General features: G+C 44.3%; 1 protein-coding gene and 1 pseudogene across 1 annotated transcript in view; both read right to left on the minus strand.

The window, feature by feature from the left end:
* Positions 1–2,233: 2,233 nt before the first annotated feature.
* LOC132766054 (zinc finger protein 708-like) lies at positions 2,234–14,313 on the minus strand (annotated as a pseudogene).
* A 1,587-nt stretch (positions 14,314–15,900) lies between these two features.
* LOC132766117 (zinc finger protein 345-like) overlaps positions 15,901–24,230 on the minus strand; it is a 29,397-nt gene continuing 21,067 nt past the window's right edge. Inside the window, exons 4-6 of the mRNA XM_067465274.1 lie at positions 22,751–22,821; positions 20,449–20,575; positions 15,901–17,534 (exon numbers count right to left, since the gene is read on the minus strand). Of these exons, the coding sequence (XP_067321375.1) occupies positions 16,516–17,534; positions 20,449–20,575; positions 22,751–22,821 (1,217 nt within the window). The 3' untranslated portion in view covers positions 15,901–16,515. The remainder of the gene's footprint in view (positions 17,535–20,448; positions 20,576–22,750; positions 22,822–24,230) is intronic.

The following is a 24,230-nucleotide window of genomic DNA, read 5'->3' on the forward strand; positions in this document are numbered from 1 at the left end:
CGGGAGGCTACCACAGAGAAGGCCCTGTCCCTCGTCCCCACCAAACGCGCTTGCGATGCAGGTGGAATCGTGAGCAGGGCCTCTCCAGATGAACGGAGGGATCGTGTGGGCAGTATTTCTTGCTGCTTCTTTGTCTGATTTGCCTACTATGGAACATGCAACATATCATTGTCCTTCTTTAGGGGTCCCTTTCAAATCTATGATACTATATCTGTGTTTGTGAATCACATTTATTTATCTGTATCTATGGCTGGATGTCTCTTTGTCAGGAGGGCCTTGGTTACGTTTTCTTGCCCTGGTGAAGGGAGTTGGACTGGATGGCCTTAAGTATTTTCTGCTGCTCATGGGGGCTCTGTGTGGGAAGTTTGCCCCAGTTCTGTTGTTGGTGGGGTTCAGAATGCTCTTTGATTGTAGGTGAACTATAAATCCCAGCAACCGCAACTCCCAAAGATCAAGGTTTATTTCCCTCGAACACCATCTGTGTTCATATTTGGGCATATGGAATATTCATGCCAAGTTTGGTCCAGATCCATCATTGTTTGAGTCCACAGTAGTCTCTGGGTGTAGGTGAACTACTACTCCCAAACTCAAGGTCAATGCCCACCATTGTTTTCTGTTGATCATGGGAGTCCTGTGTGCCACATTTGGTTCAATTCCATCATTGATGGAGTGCAGAATGCTCTTTGATTGTAGGTGAACTATGGATCCCAGCAACTACAACTCCCAAATGACAAAATCATTTTTTTTAAGTGATGATCACTCCTTGGTTTAGTAGATGTCTTGTGGCCAAATTTGTCGGCAATTCATCCAGAGGTTTTTGAGTTATGCTAATCCCACAAACGAACATTACATTTTTATTTATATAGATATGTATACCTCGCCCTTCTCCCTCCGAAGGGGGACTCAGGGCAGCCTAACAAAAGCATCATACGATGCTAGCATCATAAAAACAACCACAGTACAATCAAAATATTAAAAACTTTGAAACAACAATTAAAACAATTAATTAAGACACATCCGTTAAAATCAAAATCCAAAAACCAGTCCAGGCCAATTCATTGCCATAAGTTGTGTGATCTTCCATTTGCTGCTCACTAATCAAACGCTTGGTTCCATAACCAGGTCTTGGTTTTCCTTCTAAAAGACAAGAGGGAGGTGGCCAATCTCCCTGAGAAGCAAACGAGTTCTCCAAAACAGTTCCCAGATTCAACAAGGCAAAGCAAAAAACTGGACAAGAGTTCAAAACCCAAACAAGTTGTCTAAGAGATAAGTCCAAAGTCAAGCCAAGTGTTACCAGAATCCAAGAGAGTCACACGTGTTAATCAGGAAATGTTAAATGTATAGTTTACAGCACAAAAATGTCCACAATCTGCAATTCCCCTGTTTATTTTATTTATTTATCGTGTCATCATCATTTATCGTGCCATACCATTGTGTTACAATTCTAACAGAACAAAACAAATGCACAGATTAAAAAGGAAAAAAACAAAACACAGATTTTGCAAACTTGGTAGTTGGTTAAATGTCCTTTGACCAGTATCTGGCCACTTGGAGTGCCTCTGGTGTTGCCACAAGAAGGTCCTCCATGGTGCATGTGGCAGGGCTCAGGTTGCATTGCAGCAGGTGGTCAGTGGTTTGTTCTTCTCCGCACTCGCATGCCGTGGATTCCACTTTGTCACCCCATTTCTTGAGGTTGGCTCTGCATCTCGTGGTGCCAGAGCGCAGTCTGTTCAGCGCCTTCCAAGTCACCCAGTCTTCTGTGTGCCCAGGGGGGAGTCTCTCATCTGGTATCACCCATGGATTGAGGTGCTGGGTTTGAGCCTGCCACTTTTGGACTCTCGCTTGCTGGGGTGTAGAAAACTATGTCTTGATTTAAGTCGTTGCCGTGCTGGCTGATGCCCAAACAGGATGAGCTGGAGATGTCTCTGCCTTGGTCCTTTCACTATTGGCTGCTACTTCCCCGCGGTGGTGCAATACCAGCTAAGCAGTGTAATTTCTCCAGTAGTGTAGGGCGCAGACACCCCATGATTATGCAGCATGTCTCATTAAGAGCCACATCTACTGTTTTAGTGTGGTGAGATGTGTTCCACACTGGGCATGCATACTCAGCAGCAGAGTAGCATAGCGCAAGGGCAGATGTCTTCACTGTGTCTGGTTGTGATCCCCAGGTTGTGCCAGTCAGCTTTCGTATGATGTTGTTTCTAGCGCCCACTTTTTGTTTGATGTTCAGGCAGTGCTTCTTGTAGGTCAGAGCATGGTCCAGGGTAACTCCCAGGTATTTGGGTGCGCTGCAATGCTCCAGTGGGATCCCTTCCCAGGTAATCCTCAGAGCTCGGGATGCTTGTCTGTTCTTAAGGTGAAAGGCGCATGTCTGTGTTTTAGATGGATTAGGGATCAGTTGGTTTTCCCTGTAATAGGCAGTAAGAGCCCTGTTGCCAGGCCCGTAGCCAGGATTTTGATTGGAGAGGGGGGGCTGAGTCTGGGTGAAAGAGGGTCTACCCTAGCAAACCTTTTATATCGTTACCCCAATACCCCCATGCATATGGGATATATTGAGAATGGTGATCAGATCATGATATTAATAAACATAACAGATTAAATAATGTACCAGTAAGGCCTTCTCGCGGACCAGCATGAGAATGTCGGGGGGGGGGGGGTTGAAGCCCATATAGCCCCCCTCCCCCCGGCTACATGCCTGCCTGTTGCAATTCATTTTTTTTTAGTTTTGTTCAAGCTCTTTGGATGATTTCTCTCCTGTACATAGTCTGCGATAGTTCAAAAGGTATGAACTTCAAACAAAACATTTCCCACACTCCTGGCTTTAGTATGTTTTTTAGTCCATGTGTATTCTCTGGTGCTTGTTAAGATATGAAGTCTGAGTAAAACATTGTCTACAATCTGTGCATCTCTATGGTTTTTCTCCTGTGCGAACTCTCTGGTGGCTCACAAGGAATGCATTTTGAACAAAATGTATTCCACACTCTTGCCGTTTGTGTGGCTTCTCTCCTGTGTTAAGTCTTTTGTGCTTCACAAAGTGTGAACTGTAGGAAACATTTCCCACAATCTGGGCAACTGTATGGTTTTTCTCCTGTGTGAATTCTCTGGTGGCTCAAAAGGGGTGAACTCCAAATAAATGATTTCCCACAATCTGGGCATCTGTATGGTTTTTCTCCGGTGTGGATGCTCCGGTGTCTCAGTAGTGATGACTTGCAAAGAAAACATTTCTAAAACTCTTGGCATTTCTATGGTTTCTCTCCTGTGTGTGGTCTCCAAAGGTCTATAAAGTGTGCATTCTGTGCAAAACATTTCTCATACTCCTGGAATTGGTATGACTTCTCTTCTGTGTGAAGTATTTTGTGGCTAACCAGGTGTGAACTCTCAGAAAAACAATCACCACACTCCTGGCATTGGTGAGGCTTCCCTCCTGTGTGGAGTCTTTTGTGCCTCACCAGGTGTGAACTCTCAGCAAAACAATCACCACACTCCTGGCATTGGTACGGCTTCTCTCCTGTGTGGACTCTTTTGTGCCTCACCAAGTCTGAACTGTAAGCAAAACATTTCCCACACTCCTGGCATTGGTATGGCTTCTCTCCTGTGTGAAGAATTTTGTGCCTCACCAAGTGTGAACTGCGAGCAAAACATTTCCCACACTCCTGGCATTGGTAGGGCTTCTCTCCTGTGTGAAGTCTTTTGTGCCTCACCAAGTGTGAATTGTGAGCAAAACATTTCCCACATTCCTGGCATTGGTGTGGCTTCTCTCCTGTGTGAAGTCTTTTGTGCCTCACCAAGTGTGAACTGTCTGTAAAACATTTCCCACACTCCTGGCATTTGTGTGGCTTCTCCCCTGTGTGAAGTCTTTTGTGCCTCACCATGTCTGAACTGTCAGCAAAACATTTCCCACACTCCTGGCATTGGTATGGCTTCTCTCCTGTGTGAAGCCTTTTGTGCCTCACCAAGTGTGAACTGTCAGTAAAACATTTCCCACATTCCTGGCATTGGTATGGCTTCTCTCCTGTGTGGAGTCTTTTGTGGCTCACTAGTTGTGAACTGCGAGCAAAACACTTCCCACACTCCTGGCATGTGTGTAGCTTCTTTCCTGTTTGGAGTATTTTGTGCCTCACCAAGTCTGAACTGGAAGCAAAACATCTGCCATACTCCTGGCATCTATATGGTTCTTGTCCTGTGTGAAATCCCTCATGTATCACCAAGTGTGAACTCTGGATAAAAGATTCGCCACACTCCTGGCTTATGAAATCAGCAGTTCCTTCAAAGATTTCTTCTTGGCTCAGATGTGGCAATTTGTAATCAGCAACACATTTTTCTGATATGTTTGTTTTAAGATGGCTGTTCTCAGCATGGAGTGTCTTGTGAAGCACAAGTGCCAACATTTTGGTAAAGCATTGCCCACATACATTGCATTCGTAGGGCCTTTCTCTGGCAGATCCTCCATCTTCTCTGTGGTCTTCCTTGTGTCTTGGAAGGCCCCCACTGTGCACAAAATATTTCTTGTGTTTGGTGCATACATTGCTCTTCTTCCAGTGATCTGGTGGGAAGAAGGGTAGAAACAATCATTCATCAGCATGAGTGATAAGGAATCTAAGGAAGTTGCATAAGAAGTGGAATTATCCTTAAAACTACATAGGCATGGAGGAAAAGAAGATATAAATATTGTCCTCTCCTCACCCATTGTTCAGCAGAGATGGACACTGCTTGACTGCCTAGAGCAGTGCTTCTCAACCTGTGGGTCCCCAGATGTTTTGGCCTTAAACTCCCAGAAATCCTAACAGCTGGTAAACTGGCTGGGATTTCTGGGAGTTGTAGGCCAAAACACCTGGGGACCCACAGGTTGAGAACCACTGGCCTAGAGCCTCTAAGAGAGAGATAAGTAATGTATGCTCCAGAGCAGTGGTTCTCAACCTGTGGGTCCCCAGATGTTTTGGCCTTCAACTCCAAGAAATCCTAACAGCTAGTAAACTGGCTGGGATTCCTGGGAGTTGTAGGCCAAAACACCTGGGGACCCACAGGTTGAGAACCACTGGTCCAGAGGCTACCTTTGCTCAACCCAGTAACATATGTTCCAGAGGTTAGCTGTTGCTCAGACATGCAGAGACTAGCCTGCCTGGCTGGGAGGGAAAACAAGGTTGAATACCATGCCAGTAAAAAGATACATAGCTGTGTAGGGGTATCTGAAGTCAAAGGAAGTTTGTTCTTGATTATCCATTCTCTGGCCTGTCTCCAACCAATCAATCTTTTCCATTATTTTCCACACTCCTTTTGGCTTCAGGTATGCAGTGGCTTTCTAAGCCTGCCAAGGGCCCACAGAATGCAAATAGGCTTGGTTAACAAAAAAAATGGTTCAAAACTCGTTTTGGCTGTAGGGGGCACTGGTGGTTCGATTCTAAAGTCAATTCTGATTTTCACAATTTTTTTTCAAAACTTTTCCAAACTTCTGAGACTTCTGAAGTCAATTTGAAAGTGTTATTTCCTGTTTCATTGGGTGGTCTTTACTTTGAATGTAGTTGTTTTACTCCAGAAGCAGAGAAAAGCAGACGGAGGAAATTCCTTCCTGCTCTGGTTTAAAACTGGCTTCTCTGGCTTGAGCTGAGGCCAGGGACCAGAAGAGGGACAAAGCAAATGGAGGAAATTCCTTCCTGCTCTGGTTTAAAACTGGCTTCTCTGGCTTTAAAACTAGCTTCTCTGGATTGAGCAGAGGCCAGGAAATTTCTTCCTTCTCTGGCTTAAAACTGGCTTCTCTGGCTTAATCAGAGGCCTGGGACCAGAAACAGGGAAAAGCTGAATTATTTCTGACTCACTTCCTGAGTCGTAACAAAAATGGCGGAAAAAGCTTCGGAAGGGCAAAGGGACTTCTAGATTTCAAAAAAGCTTCGATATCACTTTGAAAAGGTAATTTTAACGAAATTATTACGAGCTACTCTAACCATGCCTAGATGCAAAACCAGGTTGCTGAAAATGTGTGACTGAAGTCATGAGAGATTAGTTGGTTTACTTTTTTGCAAATCTGCTTCCTCCCTCTCTCCTGCCTCTCACTCACACATACATTCAAAGAGAGAGAGAAGGTAGTGTGACTGACTTGGGATGATCACTCATAAGAGATTTTCCAGGGAGCTCAGGTTGTAGGGTACGCTTGGACATAACTCCAGTTATGGAAGTCTTCTCAATGGAGTCCCAGTTGGTGCCAATATTACTGTTGCTCATGCAATAAGTCAATATTACTCTTACATCACATATTTCTAACCAAAGTCCTGCCTTGATGACCCTCAGTGACTGGGATGACTTAGGACTGGGATTCTGCATTTTGAAATAGAAATCCCCATCATTGTGGGAGCCTTACCAAGAGAGTCCACCATCCCATGAATCTCCTCCATGATCTGAACGTGCAAGGCTTTCTGATCAGGACTCAGGAGAGCCCACTCCTCCGGGGAGAAATGGACAGCCACGTCCTCAAAGGCAATTGGGCCCTGGTGGGAAAAGAAAGCACTTCTCACATAAGGGCTATCAAGAAAAATAACCACAAGAAAACCTTTAAAGTTCATTTACATTCCTGTGGGTTGTTTGAAAGGGAAAGGGGTAAGGCCTCCATGCCACAGTTGTAAGCTTTGTAGAGACAAACCATTTGTTACTTGGGTTGCTGTGAGTTTTTTGGGCTGTATGACCATGTTCCTGTTGCATTGTCTCCTGACGTTTCGCCTGCATCTATACCAGGCATCCTCAGTGGTTTGTGAGGTTTGTGACCTGATTTTTCGGTTCCACCCAACAGTATGTAAATGTAGAAGTATAACAATAAAGAAAACTGCAAATTACCATTTTCAATTTTTTGTACATGTCCTTTTAAAATCTTAGCTCAATTGAAGGTTCTCTGAACATTTATTCTGGTTTCTTTAGATTTCTCTTAATTTTCCTCTTTGTTTGCAATGGTGGCTTCAGTGTTTCACTTTTAAGAAACTCCCATGCAGATGTTTGATGATTATGTCTGCAACAAATGACCCCAGTCAGCTCCCTTCCTCCTCTCCCAAGAATCCTTCTGCTTACCTGATTGAGTTGCACTCCATCACAAAGGAGAAGAAACAACTGGGGATTTGGCCACAACATCATTCCAGCCCCTGGGAGAAGAGAGAAAGCAAGGGGTGGAAAGCTGATCACATAGACATGTCTCAGAAGTTACAATTACAGTCCTGAAAAGAAACCTATTAGGAAATGACTCTTATGAACACTGGAGGATTCTCCAACCCAGGAATCGTAAAGTTTTGGAGTTTAGGACTGATGAATAGGTTGGACTGAAACTAATACTGGGCTTGTTGTTTCAATTGTCTAAAGCTATTCTTTGTTGTCTGTATGTCTTCCAACTCAGTTTCAAGGCTCATCTTAGCTTCAGGTCTTACCTGGGATGATACCGAAAGGCTGAATTTTCAGTCCTATTTATCTTTAGGTTAATGTGGAAGTATTGCAAGAAAGAAAAAAGCAAACCACACTGAAATTAAACCTTTTGCAACCAAATGCTGGTTGCAGAGGACTTTTACAAGTAAAACAAGCAGTCGAAGAAGAAAAACACGCCCTGGCAGAATATGTCAAGGAAAGCCAAGAACCTGCTTTAATTGAAGTCAATAATCGGAAACTTCTCAGACAGCAGACAAAGAACCAGTACAAGAAAACTGCACTCCAAACCAGAGCTAACAGCTGGCACAACAAAGCATTGCATGGGCAGTTCCTTGACAAAATTGAAGGAAAAGTTGACAAGGAGAAGACCTGGTTATGGCTCACGAATGGAACCCTGAAGAAGGAGACAGAAGGCCTGATTCTTGCAGCCCAGGAACAAACCATCAGAACCAATGCAATTAAGGCCAGGATCGAAAAATCAGCTGATGACCCAGAATGCAGACTGTGCAAAGAAGCTGATGAAGCCATGGACCATATCAGCTGTTGCAAGAAAATTGCACAGATGGACTACAAACAGAGGCACAACTCTGTGGCCCAGATGATTCACTGGAACTTATGTCACAAGTACCACCTGCCAGCAGCAAAGAATTGGTGGGATCATAAACCCGCAAAGGTTGTGGAAAATTAACATGCAAAAATTCTGTGGGACTTTCGAATCCAGACTGACAAAGTTTTGGAACACAACACGCCAGACATCATGATTGTGGAAAAGAAAAAAGTCTGGATTATTGATGTCGCCATTCCAGGTGACAGTCGCATTGAGAAAAAACAACAGGAAAAACTCACCTGCTATCAAGACCTCAAAATTGAACTGCAAAGGCTCTGGCATAAACCAGTATAGGTGGTTCCAGTGGTCATCGGCACACTGGATGCCATGCTAAAAGATCTAAGCCGGCATTTGGAAACAATAAACATTGAGAAAATCACGATCTGTCAACTGCAAAAGGACACCTTACTTGGATCTGCACACATCATTTGAAAAGATATCACACAGTCCTAGGTGCTTGGGAAGTGTTTGACTTGTGATTTTGTGATACGAAATCCAGCATATAGATCTTGTTTGCTGTGACATACTGTGCTTTTGTGTCAATTATTATTATTATTATTATTATTATTATTATTATTATTATTATTATATTTCTTAACTGTCTCTCCTTATGGCTGCAGGCGAGTTGCAACACAATTCGAAAAACACCAACATTGCCAAAATTCAACAAATATACATATTTTTATAAAAGATCCAAATTAAAATGGCATTTCTATAAAATACATATTAAAGCACAACAAGCAGACATCACACAAAGGACATGAGTTTAAGATATATACTCATCTCAAGGCCAAATGATCTGACATAGGCACCTTCCCAAAATAAAACAGATTGGGGATGTGCTCCCATCCCTCCAAAGGGGAATTTCCACTGGCATAAAACACCAAAAGACCCCAAATGGTTCCTTCTTACCCTGCAAGGCTGCAGCCCCATCTCCTTCCTGATTTAGCTCCTTCTGCCTGAGACTCTGAGTGGTGTTTGATGGAGATTTCTCAGATGCAGAGGCATTAGACTGGACTTCCGTGCAGTTATTTGGGATCTGGAAGAAGTAGTATGGAGAAAGTTCAAAAATATCATAGACCTATAAGTAGAAATTTCATGGACTTTTTTAAAAGAACAACTCTGGGATGGCAACCTAGTTTGAAACAAATCCCATCATTTCCAATGTTATACCTGGGGGTCAACAAATTGGAGCAGAGCAGCAACTGAGCTCACAGTGGATATGGAGGTGAGAGCAGGAGGGGCAGAGCAGGTGGGAAAAGAGGCCGAGGGAGCCGAGTCTGGCTTCTCCCTCACATCCGTCCCATCTTGGAAGGAAGGCAGGATGTACATTTAATCTATATATTAGTCCCAAGGTGAGTGAATCCAAGAGGCAATGCTCTCACCTGTCCTTCCTGCTTCTCGTCCTCTTCCCGACTCAGGAGGAAGCCTTCCGCCAGGGCCACCGCCTGGGAAGAGGTCTCTGCCCCACACTCTCGGACCCAGCTCCCCATCTCTGGGGGCAGGATGCTCAGGAACTGCTCCAGGATCACCAGGTCCAGCATCTCCGCCTTGGTGTGTTGCTCTGGCTTCAGCCACTGGCGGCAGAGAGAGTGGAGGCGGCTGCAAACCTCTCTGGGTCCCTCGCCCTCTTGGAAGGAGGAATGCCTGAAGTGCTGGCGCTGTGTGTCTGAGTTATAAAGGTCCATACTCAGGAATGTCCGCATAGTTCTTTCCCAGGATTCCCCACTGCTCCCAGCGGCCATGCCTACTTCAGGCCCAGGTGAGTTGGGTCTCTCCATGTTAGAACCACTCTGATGAAGAACCAAACCGGATCCAAGATGCCTTTCCTCCCTCTTCTTTCAAGAGAAAGAAATCCCTGAACAGGCTCTACTCCCAAATTCTCAGCCAACCATCACATCACCTCTGTGAAAGAAAGTAAGAATGAAACAATGGGCTTTGGGAGGATTTTTTTTACAGTAAAAATAAGTTATTTATTTATTTCAGAGCCAGGTTATGCTGGACCTGTTGGAAATGAAAACCTTCTTCAAGCCTTCTCTAGTAATCTATTTATCTATAATCCTGTTGTTTACTGCTTTGCATGCATGTTCTATATGCAGCTCCTTTACTCTATCGTTCCTGAAAAGTTGTAGGAGGCTCTGCAAACCACACACATCCACAAACTTGCTTGGGTTGTTGTTGTTGTTGTAAGAAAAGTGTTTTGGACCTGAGGCACAGAGAATTATTTCAAACATATCTGAAACTGCACTGATACGTTTTATGCTTGTGTATGCTGAACATATGAAGGTTGTGAGTAAACCAAATATGTCATTTTTATCAAAGTCTACTTCATTTTTGTTTCTTGAGTGCATGATATACAGCAAGTAGTTTTGTGGGAAAGTATATATGTTTTTGGGCACTTAAAAACACTTCTGAATTGCTGCTGTTTTTTATGCACTGGCAAAATCTCTGTTTTCCTGACAGATCACAGATAACAAGTTATTCAGTCTAACAACTGAAACTATTGCCACTTTGTGCAGCACCAGTCGAAATCTGGAGGGTGAGGAGGTGGGACTTCTGTGGTCTATAATGTTTCCATTTCCCTGACCAAGTGCCTCATGCCACAGTCTACCATATTTGAGTGTGTCCACCTAAGGGTAGGTGACCAGGACAGAACAGGGATTCTGCTAGTGTACCGACCTCCCCGCTACACTACAGTCTTGCAGTCCCAATGGCTTTTAGTGCTGGTGGACTTTAATGTCCACATAGAGACCACACTGTTGGGAGTGGCTCAGGACTTCATGGCCACCATGGCAACCATGGGGCTGTCCCAATTGGTTTCTGGCTCTACCCACAGTTCCAGGCACACACTAGACTTGGTTTTCTTCCAGGGATGGAAGGTGGTAGTGTGGGGGAGCTGACCATCGCTCCGTTGCCATGGACTGGCCATCATCTGATCAGGTTTAGGCTTTCTGCGCCCCCTGACACCTGAATATTGGAAGGTCCATAACCTATTGGAAATAAGTGTACTACAACCTGATCGAAAAGGTAAAAATGATGTCACATCCATTCAGCAAACATGAATCTCCATGAGTGTGTGGAGACTACCACTAGTCATGAAAACGTAGACCTTGTTAGAAGTCAACTCTTTGAACAAGTGATATTCATAAGCATCCATGTAATGGCACACAGGTAACTCAGCTGTTAAACTGAAGAATCATAGAATCAAAGAGTTAGAAGAGACCTCATGGGTCATCCAGTCCAACCCAATTCTGCCAAGAAGCAGGAATATTGCATTCAAAGCACCCTGACAGATGGCCATTCAGACTCTGTTTAAAAGCTTCCAAAGAAGGAGCCTCCACTACACTCCGGGGCAGAGAGTTCCACTGCTGAACGGCTCTCACAGTCAGGAAGTTATTCCTCGTGTTCAGATGGAACATTGTAGTTTGAAGCCATTGTTCCGTGTCCTAATCTCCAGGGCAGCAGAATACAAGCTTGCTCCCTCCTCTCTACGACTTCCCCTCAGATATTTATACATGGCTATCATGACTCCTCTCAGCCTTCTCTTCTTCAGGCTAAACATGCCCAGCTCTTTAAGCCGCTCCTCATAGGGCTCGTTCTTCAGACCCTTGATCATCTTAGTCACCTTCCTCTGGACACATTCCAGCTTGTCAACATCTCCCTTCAACTGTCGTGCCCAGAATTGGACACAGTGTGATTCCAAATGTGGTCTAACCAAGGTCACATTGTGATGACCTGTAACCATAAAATTATTTTCGTTGCTACTTCGTAACTGTAATTTTGCTACTGTTACGAATCGTAAATATCTGATATGCAGGATGTATTTTTATTCACTGGACCAAATTTGGTGGGGTTTGGGGGAGGATTTATTTTGTTATTTATAGTTCTCCTACAACCAAGGAGCATTCTGAACTCTACCAACGATGGAATTGAGCCAAACTTGGCACACAATACTCCCATGACCAACAGAAAATACTGGAAGAGTTTGGTGGCCATTGACCTTGAGTTTGGGAGTTGTAGTTCACCTACATCCAGAGAGCCCTGTGGACTCAAACAATGATGGATCTGAACCAGTACGTGTGAAAAAGATCTTGGAGTCCTCGTGGACAACAAGTTAAACATGAGCCAACAATGTGATGTGGCGGCAAAAAAAGCCAATGGGATTTTGGCCTGCATTAATAGGAGCATAGTGTCTAGGTCCAGGGAAGTAATGCTACCCCTCTATTCTGCTTTGGTTAGACCACACCTGGAATATTGTGTCCAATTCTGGGCACCACAATTCAAGAGAGATATTGACAAGCTGGAATGTGTCCAGAGGAGGGCGACTAAAATGATCAAGGGTCTGGAGAACAAGCACTATGAGGAGTGGCTTAAGGAGCTGGGCATGTTTAGCCTGAAGAAGAGAAGGCTGAGAGGAGATATGATGAGAGCCATGTATAAATATATGCGAGGAAGTCACAGGGAGGAGGGAGCAAGCTTGTTTTCTGCTTCCTTGGAGACTAGGATGCAGAACAATGGCTTCAAACTACAAGAGAGGAGATTCCATCTGAACATGAGGAAGAACTTCCTGACTGTGAGAGCCGTTCAGCAGTGGAACTCTCTGCCCCGGCGTGTGGTGGAGGCTCCTTCTTTGGAAGCTTTTAAACACAGGCTGGATGGCCATCTGTCAGGGGTTATTTGAATGCAATATTCCTGCTTCTTGGCAGAATGGGGTTGGACTGAATGGCCCAGGAGGTCTCCTCCAACTCTCTTGTTCTGGAACAGCTGTTCCAGGAGCTCCAGATGTATTTGCTGTGTTTAAATGTTTGTGTGCAATCCCATGCTTGGGATTTTGCAGCAGGGGGTTTCCTGTTATAATTTGCATTTATAGGGTAAGCCACCTGCCAGTTATAGTTAGGTTCCCTGATCCCGCCCCTTGTTGAGTTTTGGAGGGAAAAAAGCCATTTTGAGTTAGTTCTCACAGAGAAGCCTTTCACACAGGACATAGAACGAAGTGGCTCCTGTAGAAAAGCTTCCTCTTTTACAGCTTGGCCGGGGTTAAACAGCCCTACGGCTTGGCCAGGAGACATACAGCCACAGCTTGGCTGAGGGACTCCAGCCGGCCATCACAGCAACCTGAACTCCTTCTTTTTCCCTGGAGGTCTACAAAGCTCTGTTGAGGCAAGGGTCACTCGCGGAAGCCAGACGCAGTTGGTACCGGGTGCAGGGGCTCCACATCAACAGAGGCAAGTACAGACTGCCCAGATTAGAAGCTAGGATTTCCCCATCAGTTAGTTACAGTTAAGAAGACAGAGCCTGTTCCTAGTGGACAAGAATTGAAAGAGCCTATAGACTGTTAAGAAAACAGTTAAAGTACCTGTTTGTTCCTGTTTGTTCCTTAATAAAGACTTTGTTGTACTTTTAAAGACTCTGTTTGGGGGAATCTAAGGGCGTCCCGTTGGGCACAGAGAATTTATGTCCTGTGTACGGTCTAATGTACAGGCCCAGCGTGCGACAGCACAATGGGGTTGGACTGAATGGCCCAGGAGGTCTCTTCCAACTCTCTGATTCTATGATTCTATAAACTTGGCACGAATACTCAATATGCTCAAAGGTGAACACTGTTGGAGTTTGGGGAAAATAGTCAGTGACATTTGGGAGTTGTAGTTCCTGGATTTATTTCACCTAAAATCAAAGAGCATTCTGAACCCCACAAGTGACAGAATTGGGGCAAACGTCCCACACAGAACCCCCATGACCAACAGAAAATACTTAAAGCCATCCAGTCCAACTCCCTTCATCAGGGCAAGAAAACGTAATCAAAGCCCTCCTGACAAAGAGCCATCTAGCCATAGATATAGACAAATAGATAGATAGATAGATAGATAGATAGATAGATAGATAGATATGATTCACACACACACACAGATATGGTATCATAGCTTTGAAAGGGAGCCCCTAAAGAAGGACTATGATATGTTGCATGTTCCAGTGTAGGCAAACCAGACAACCTCCACATCAACACTGACAAAGAAACAGCAAGGGGGGAAAAGAAGACACAGACAGGCAGGTGAGTGGCTTGGCAGGGGAAAGCCATTGGCCCCTCTCTGTCTACCTCTCTCTCCTAATAAGGGTCTCACCATTGGAGATTCTGATGACCTTCAAACCCAGGTGAGTCCAGGCCTGGGCCAAATCAGGCCCTCCCTCCAGATGTGTTGGGCTTCAGCCCCTCTTTGGCCCTTTGGAGAAGGAATGGGGAGAAGACTCACCTGAAGGAGAGGAAGAAGAAGGAAGAGGAGGGTGCCAAAGGTGCAAACTCTCCTCTCCCAGCCAGGCAAGGAAGGGTTAAGGGGAGCGAGTTTGGTTCCTAGAGGGACAGAAAAGGCAAGCCTTCCTTCCTGCCTCTCTGGGAACCACACTCCCTCCCCTTAACCCTTCCTTGCCCAGTGTTACATTGGAAGGAGGAGGAAAGAGCATCTCTCCAAAGCCCTGGAACCAAAGGATGAAAGATGAAGGCATAAATCATCTTGTGGATAACAAGTTAAACATGAGCAAACAATGTCATGCGACACCAAAAAAAGCCAAAAAGGGATTTTGCCCTGCATCAAAAGCAGTCCAGTGTCTAGGTCCAGGGAAGTCATGCTACCCATGCTCTATTCCGCTTTGGTTAGACCATGCCTGGAATATTGTGTCCAATTCTGGGCACCACAATTCAAGGGAGATGTTGACGAGCTGGAATGTGATCAAGGGTCTGGAGGACAAGCCCTATGAGGAGCGGCTTAAAGAGCTGGGCATGTTTCGCCTCCAGAAGAGAAGACTGAGAGGACACACGATAGCCATGTTTAAATATGTGAGAGGAAGCCACAGGGAGGAGGGAGCAAGCTTGTTTTCTGCTTCCCTGGAGACTAGGACGCGGAGCAATGGCTTCAAACTACAAGAAAAGAGATTCCATGTGAACATGAGGAAGAACTTCCTGACTGTGAGAGCCGTTCAGCAGTGGAACTCTCTGCCCGTAGTGTGGTGGAGGCTCCTTCTTTGAAAGCTTTTAAACAGAGGCTGGATGGCCATCTGTCAGGGGTGCTTTGAATGCAATATTCCTGCTTCTTGGCAGAATGGGGTTGGACTAGATGGCCCATGAGGTCTCTTCCAACTCTATGATTCTATGAAAGGAAGGAAAGAAAAGGAGGGAAAGGTGGAAAGGGCGGAAAAAAAGTTTTAAAAGGGCAGCATAGGTGTGGAGGGGATAGAACAACTTGGTGGTGCAGAGAAGGAAGAGGGAGGGATATTTACCCACAAAGGCTGACCAGAGGAAAGACAGTTCAGTCCCATGCGGAAGAGCAGAAGAAACTGGCCATGAAGAATTAACATGGAGTTCACGCGAAGCATGATATGAGTCAAACTTGGCAGTCGAAGTGAGGAGGTAGTAAGGCATAGCTGAATAACAATGAACAATAAGGTGTGCGGCCAAGCATGTAAGGAGTGCAAGGAGCGTGCAGGAGGTACCCCATAAGTCATATGGCCTGGAATGTAGTGAACTTGAAAAGAACAGAACAGCATGTTTATTAAAAAGAAGAAAAATGGATTTTGGCCTATAAATGCAGGGGACCCCAAGAACATGCACGCTTCCTGATCCGCGGCAACCAGGAACATCCACACCTTCTCGGAGGAAAGCTGATCATCTTTGTCCGAAGAAGGCCTGCGTGTGTGAGTATGTGTGAATGTTTGGAGTGTGTGCAAGAGAGCTCTCTCTTGATGTGATTCTGATGTGATTCTATGGCGATTGTGTTTCAATAAATGTTACATGAATAGTGTTAAAACCAAATTTGGTCTCTAAAGTGTCTCGTTGGTCTAAACTACCTTACTATGCCTTGAACACTCTGCATAAAAGAACAGGAACCTCTTGGGGTTCATAACAATACTGGTTATTTAATACTTAATGTTTATTGTACTTAAGTGATATTTGTCTTTACTAATGTAGCACAAATCCTATGTAAAATCATACTACATTTTTGACATTAATATTGAAATCTGAAATATATACAGAAAGTCTTTACTCCAAAACAGTTCCATGTCAAACAAAGCAAAAACAAAAAACAAAAACCTGAACAGCGTTCGAAACCGAGGAAATCAGTCCAAAATCAAGACAAGTGCTACTTGAAATCAAGGGAATCACATCAGTTCATCGAAAAATGTTCAGTGTATAATCTACAGCACCAGAATGGAGCCCCAGGGGACGCAATGGGTTAAACCCTTGTGCCGGCAGGATTGAAGACGACAGGTCGGAGGTTCAAATCCAGGGAGAACGCAGATAAGCTCCCTCTGTCAGCTCCGGCTCCCCATGCGGAGACATGAGGGAAGCCTCCCCCAAGGATGGTAAAACATCAAAACATCCAGCCGTCCCCTGGGCAACGTCTTTGCAGACAGTCAATTTTCTCACACCAGAAGCGACTTGCAGTTTCCCAAGTCGCTTCTGACATGAACAAAAAGCACCAGAATGTCTCCAACCTGCAATTTCCCTGTTGCCATTCATTTTATTAATTTTGTCCCAGCTCTTTGGATGGTTTTCCTCCTCTATGAATTCTCTGGTGTCTCACAAGGACTGAAGATTGAGTAAAGCATTTTCCACACTCCTGGCATTTGTATGGCTTCTCTCCTGTGTGGAGTCTTTTGTGTCTCACCAAGTCAGAACTATAACCAAAACATTGTCCACACTCCTGGCATTGGTATTGCTTCTCTCCTGTGTGGAGTCTTTTGTGCCTTGCCAAGCCTGAACTGTAAGCAAAACATTTCCCACACTCAGGGCATTGGTATTGCTTCTCTCCTGTGTGAAGTCTTTTGTGCATCATCAAGGCTGAACTATTAGCAAAACATTTCCCACACTCCTGGCATTCGTATGGCTTCTCTCCTGTGTGGACTCTCTGGTGCCGTACAAGGGATGAACTTTGAACAAAACATTTCCCACACTCCTGGCATTGGTATGGCTTCTCTCCTGTGTGGAGTCTTTTGTGCTTCACCAAGTGTGAACTGGTAGCAAAACATTTCCCACACTCCTGACATTGGTATGGCTTCTCTCCTGTGTGAAGTCTTTTGTGGCTCACCAAGTTTGAATTGGAAGAAAAACATTTCCCACAATCTGGGCATATATATGGATTTTCTCCAGTGTGGACTCTCTGGTGGCTCACAAGGGATGAACTTTGAACGAAACATTTCCCACACTCCTGGCATTGGTATGGCTTCTCTCCAGTGTGGAGTCTTTTGTGCCTCAAGAAGTGTGAACTGTAAGCAAAACATTTCCCACACTCCTGGCATTTGTATGGTTTCTCTCCTTTGTGGGATCCCCAGTGCTCTATAAAGTGTGTATTCTGAATAAAACACGTCCCAAATTCTGACATGTTTTGGGTAAAACGCTGGCCACATACATTGCATTTGTAAGGCCTTTCTCTGGCAGAATCTTCACCTTCACTGTGGGCTTGCTGGTGTCTATGAAGGCCCCCATTGTGCCCAAAATCCTTTCTGCATTTGGCACATACATTGATCTTCTCCTCGTTATCTACTGTGAAGAAGAACAACAGAAACAATAATTGCCTAAGCATGAGTGATAAGGACTCTAAGGAAGTGGGGGGAAAGTGGATTGAAATCATCCTTAAAACAACATAGATACGGAGGAAGATATATATGCTGTCATTTCCTCACCTCTTGTTCAGTAAAGATGGACATAGTTTGACTGCCTAGATGCTCTAAGAGAGAGATGAGTAGCATATGCTCCAGAGGTTACCTATTTTTCAATCCAGCTTGGCTTTTTCTTCTGTCCCCTTCTCTCTGGGAGAATGGTTACCTTTTCCCTTCACATACAAATGCTTGCCTTTTTCTCTAGCTAAGACTTTACCTTGCTACCACCCATTTCACAATCTTCCCCTCCTTTTTTATTTCTCTACCCCAACCTTCAGTTCTTTCTCCCCATGTTCAGTTCAGGTTGGATTATTCTGCTCCAACATAGAAAGTCCCATCAACTACAATCAGCTACCAAATGGGACTCACAATTTTTGGAAGTTTGCTGTAAATGTGTCAAGAGGAGGGCGACTAAAATGATCAAGGGTCTGGAGAACAAGCCCTATGAGGAGCGGCTTAGGGAACTGGGCATGTTTAGCCTGAAGAGAAGGCTGAGAGGAGATATGATAGCCATGTATAAATATGTGAGAGGAAGCCACAGGGAGGAGGGAGCAAGCTTGTTTTCTGCTTCCTTGGAGACTAGGACGCGGAACAATGGCTTCAAACTACAAGAGAGGAGATTCCATCTGAACATGAGGAAGAACTTCCTGACTGTGAGAGCCGTTCAGCAGTGGAACTCTCTGCCCCGGAGTGTGGTGGAGGCTCCTTCTTTGGAAGCTTTTAAGCAGAGGCTGGATGGCCATTTGTCAGGGGTGATTTGAATGCAATATTCCTGCTTCTTGGCAGGAGGTTGGACTGGATGGCCCATGAGGTCTCTTCCAACTCTTTGATTCTATGATTCTATGAAATGTGAATTCCATAGGGACTGGTTTGTGTCAGAGCGCTGGGAAATAATAATAATAATAACAACAACAACTTATAAATCAATTTATAAATCAAAGCCAAAATTGAAAAGTCGACGACCTTTGAAGGGATTTCGACGTGAGGCCGCTGAGAAAAGGCCAGACCCTGCACTCAAGCAAGCAGGCAGGGAGGAAGGGAAAGAGTGCACATGCCCGGCTGAGGCCTTCTTTACCCCAAAGATGGCCCTCGCCCTCCCGACCCTGTCCCCTCTGTCTCCAGCACCTTTCGGCTTTGGGCTCGGCCACCTTCTTTTCTCCCATCTTCGCCTCCTTCCTACTCCAGCAACTCCCATGAGCTCTCCCTCCCTTACCTCTTTGGGGACCACTGGTTCTCCTCGCGGCACAGGCAGGCCAGGAGGTGTAGGGAGAGCTTGCGGGAGTCGCCCGAGTAGGAAGGAGGTGCGGATGTGAGAAAAGAAGGTGGCCGCAGAGGGCTCCTGGAAGGCAGGTGGGAAATCCCTTACCAGGTGTAAAGTCCTTCCCTCGCAAGCATCTAAAGCGGGATTACCCTGCCATTTGTACCCAGCCAAGGGAGCACATGGCCGAGGAAGTGTGGTGCTCACCTTGAAAATGGCACTCCCCTGGAGCACCAGCTCCTGACTGCCAGGAGCACGTTTGCAAAGAAGCAGGTGCATGAGAGCGGAAATGGTGCCTTGCCGGAAAAGCTTCTCCCGGGGCCTTCTGGGAATGCTACTAAAGCGGCATGCTTCCCCTATTCTCGCCTTCCCTCCGTTAGCGACAATTTTATTATTTATTTATTTATTTATTTATTTATTATATTTTTTGTTTATTTATTTATTTACTGTATTTGTATACTGCCTTTCTCAGCCCGTAGACGACTCAAGGCGGCTAACAGGGTAAAATTCAATGCTTACAATACAATTAAAAACCTAACATATAATAAAAATTAAACATATCAATAAAATATAAATTCACCGTCTTGTGAATGACTGAGGCAGGGGCTGTTTGTGTGCTGGGAGAGGACACGTAGAAAGGGAGCTTAGTCTTCAGACATGCAGACGCTAGCCTGCCTGGTTGGGAGGAAAAAACTAAGTTGAATTCTACACCAATGAAGACAGTGACTTGTGATATACATTGTTCCCTTGCTACTTCGCAGTTTGCTTTACGCGGACTCGCTGTTACGCGGTATTTTAAAAATAAATATGGAAAAAGTCAAGACGTGGCTTTTTGAACAAGCGTTTCCAAATGCAGAGTAACTTACATAGGAAAATGGACCGACGACAATGAGATTGGACAACGTTTTTAACAAGGCAACACTATTTATATTTTATTGATATGTTTAATTTTTATTATATGTTAAGGTTTTGAGTCACCTACGGGCTGAGAAAGGCGGTATACAAATACAGTAAATAAATAAATAAAATAATAAAATAATAAAATAAATAATATGTATAGCTGCATCTGCATATCTGAAGCCAGGGAATGGATCATCTTTTTGATGATCCATTCTCCAGCCCCTCTCTCCAGCCAATCTGCTTCCTCCCTCTCCCTCCCTCCCTCCCTCCCTCCCTTACACACACCTGCAGAGAGAGAGAGAGAGAGGGAGAGAGAGAGAGAGAGAGAGAGAGAGAGAGAGAGAGGTGTGACTGATCTGGGGCGATTACACTTGATAGGCTTTCCACAGTGTCCAGTTGCTGCGAAGGAATGTAGTACACTTGGACTTGAAGTCTTCCCACTGGAGTCTGAACTGGTGCCAACATCACTGTGACTCAGGCACCAAGTCAATGTTACACTTATGTCATAGATTTCTAACACAAGACCTGCCTTGAGAACTCTCAGAAATTGTGATAATTTAGGACCCTGCTCCCACTAAGGAGCTGCTGACTGGGATCCTGCATTTTGAAACAGAAATCCCCATGAGTGAGGGGGCCTTACCAAGAGAGTCCACCATCCCATGAACCTCCTCCATGATCTGCATGTGCAAGGCTATCTGATCAGGACTCAGGAGAACCCACTCCTCCAGGGAGAAATGGACAGCCACATCCTCAAAGGTGATTGGGTCCTGGTGGAAAAAGAACACATTTACTTCTCACATCAGGGAAATCAAGAAAAATAGTTACAAGAAAATCCTTAAAATAGATTGACATCCCCATTGGCTGTTTAAGCTTTGTAGCAATGTCCGGTTGGTCACAGTCACAACCATTTCTTAATGGACATGTAGAACCAGAAATGGAATCTGGATATGTTCCAACTTTCATTGTGGTGCCCTAAACTGTTATTTCAGGTCTCACCAAAGCAGAAAGAGTAAGTCTTACCAAAGCAGAAAGAAGGCCACCATGACTTCCCTTAATCTAGACACCATATTCTTTCAGATGCCACCCAAAATCCTATAGTCTTTTAAACTGGTGCATCACACTGTTGGATCATGTTCAACTTGTGGTCTACTAACACTCCAAGATCCCTTTCACATGAACTGTTGTCGAGGCAGGTGTCACCCATCCTGTATTTCTGCATTGCACATTTCCTGCCTCAGTGTACTATCCTACATTTCTCCCTGTTGAAATTAATTTTGTTAGTTTTCACCCAGGTGTCTAATGTGTTAAGGCAATTTTGAATTCTGGTCCTGTCTTCTGGAGTTAAAAACATATTAATATAAATGTTAAAATTACATAATCCAACAATCCTAGTCCAGGGCTGTTCCAAATATCAATGTTGTTGTTCATTCATTCAGTCGTCTCCGACTCTTCGTGACCTCATGGACCAGCCCACGCCAGAGCTCTCTGTCGGCTGTTACCACCCCCAGCTCCCTCAAGGTCAGTCCAGTCACTTCAAGGATGCCATCCATCCATCTTGCCCTTGGTCGGCCCCTCTTCCTTTTGCCTTCCACTTTCCCCAGCATAATTGTCTTCTCTAGGCTTTCCTGTCTCCTCATGATGTGGCCAAAGTACTTCAACTTTGTCTCTAGTATCTTTCCCTCCAGTGAGCACTCGGGCTTTATTTCCTGGAGGATGGACTAATATCAATATCAAATATCAATTGCCAAATATCAATATCAGTATCTATTTCACATAACCCTGATCATCCCTTGTATTGCTTACTGCCCCAAAAGCTTGGTCTCATAGCCAAGTTTTTACTTTTTTTCTGAAGGCTAGGAGGGTGCTGATCTAATTTCGTTGGGGAGGGAGTTTCATAGCTGAGGAGCCACCACTGAGAAGGCCCTGTCGCTCGTCCCCACTAGTGGCACAGGCGATGGATTTATTTATTTATGGTATTTCTACCCTGTCTCTTCTCTACCCCTAAAGGGGGACTCAGGGCAGCTTACATTAGGCAACTATTCAATGCCGCTTCATATAAACAATTACAATAATGCAACATAATTAAAATACATAAAGCATTAATTAAAACAGTACATAAACAGTAATTAAAACAATAATACAATATCATCAGGTGAGCACCCTTTGTCCTTTCTTGAAGACAGCGATATCATTTGCCTTCTCCACTCTGCTGGGATTTCTCCCGTTCTCCAAGAATTTTAAATAGTGGTTCCAAAACAACTTCTGCTAGTTCCTTCAGGAGTCTTGGATGTAGTTCATGTGATCCTGGAGACTTGGATTCATTTAGAGTGGCCAGGTAATCCTTTTTTACCTATTTTGGGTTGCATTTCCCCTATTACCTCACCTGCTCCATCTTGCTCAAGTAGAATACTAATTCCCTTTTCGGAGAAGACTGAGGCAACGTTCTCCCTTTTCAGTATCTCCTGTTAGCATTCACTACCTTCTCCATGCATAGGCCCTATCATTCCCTCGTTTTTTCTTCTTCTACTGACACAACCATTATTATTATTATTATTATTATTATTATTATTATTATTATTATTCTAACCTCTCCGGCAAGCCTGAGCTCATTTTCTGCTTTAGGTTGTGAGACCTTTTCCCTACTCATGTTGGTTAGTCATTTGAATTATCTTTTTTGGTGACCCCCCCCCCTTTCCATTTCTTGTACATTTCCCTTTTAAATCTTAGCTCACTTGAATGTTCTTTGGACATTCTGGTCTGTTTAGACTTCTCTTAATTTCCCCCCTCTTTCTTGGCACTGTTTGCAATTCTGCCTTCAATATCTCACTTCTAAGAAAATGCATTCAATGTTGTCTGTTTCCCGAGATGTTAGATGATTGAGCCTGGGACCAATGACCCCCAGGCAGCTCCCGTCCTCCTCTCCCAGGAATCCTTCTGCTTACCTGATTCACTTCCACTCCATCACAAAGGGGAAGAAACGACTGAGGATTCGGCCACAAAATCATTTCAGCCCCTGAGAGAGAGAGAACAAGATGTGGAAAGCTGAACACATAAACATGTCTCAGAGGTGACAATTACAGTCCCGTAAAGAAAGGTATTAAGAAATGATCATATGAACACAGGGGCATTCTTCAGCCCAGGAATATGTAAAATTGGGGACTTTAGGACTTTTTATCTCAGTGCTGTGAATAGGTTAGATTTAAACTAGTACTGGGTTTGATATTACAATTGACTAAAGTGATTCTTTGTAGTCTGTTTGCCTTCCAGCTCGGTTTCAGGGCTCATCTGACCTTTGGTTCCCACCTGAGAAGATACTGAAGGGCTGAATTTTCAGTTCAATTCATCTTTAAGCTAATGTAGAAGTATTATAAGAAAGAAAACTGCAAATCACACTCAAATTAGACGTTTTGCAACCAAATGTCTACAAATAATAATAATAATAATAATAATAATAATAATAATCCCAAGTGTAGACTCTGCAAGGAAGCAGATGAAACAATAGATCACATCCTCAGCTGCTGCAAGAAGATTGCGCAGACTGACTACAAGCAGAGGCATAACATCGTTGCTCAGATGATTCATTGGAACTTGTGCCACAAATACCATCAGCTTGCGACAAATAACTGGTGGGACCACAAGCCTGTAAAAGTTACAAAAATGAACACGTCAATCTACTCTGGGACAGACTGACAGAGTTCTGAAGAACAATACTCCTGGCCTCATGATCATGGTAAAAAACCAAGTATGGATCATAGAATCATAGAGTTGGAAGGGACCTCATGGGCCATCCAGTCAAACCCCCTGCCAAGAAGCAGGAAAATGGCATTCAAAACAATTTGTCGATGTTGCAATAATTGATGTTGCAATCCCAGGCAACAGCAGGATTGAAGAGAAACAACTGGAAAAGCTGACACGATATGAGAATTTAAAGATCGAACTGCAAAGACTCTGGCACAAGCCAGTAAAGGTGGTCCCAGTGGTGATCAGCACACTGGGTGCAGTGCCTAAAGATCTTGGCCTGCACTTAAACACAATTGACACTGACAAAATTACCATCTGTCAGCTGCACAAGGCCACCCTACTGGGATCTGCACACATTATACACTGAGACATCACACAGTCCTAGACAATTGGGAAGTGTCCGACCTGTGATCCAATACAACAGCCAGCATAGTGACCTTGTTTGCTGTGTACTAATCTTGTTATGTTTCTAACAACAACAACAACAACAACAACAACAACTTTATTTCTTATCTGTCTCTCCTTGCAGCTTGAGGCAAGTTAAGACACAATTTAAAAACCATTAACATTGCAAAAATTCAACAAATATACGTATTTCCTTAAAACATCTACATTAAAACTGCGTTTCTATAAAATTCATATTGAAGTACATAAAACAGACATCACACAAAGGATGGGAGT

This window comes from Anolis sagrei, chromosome 2, assembly GCF_037176765.1.
Source record: "Anolis sagrei isolate rAnoSag1 chromosome 2, rAnoSag1.mat, whole genome shotgun sequence".
NCBI lineage: Eukaryota > Metazoa > Chordata > Lepidosauria > Squamata > Dactyloidae > Anolis > Anolis sagrei.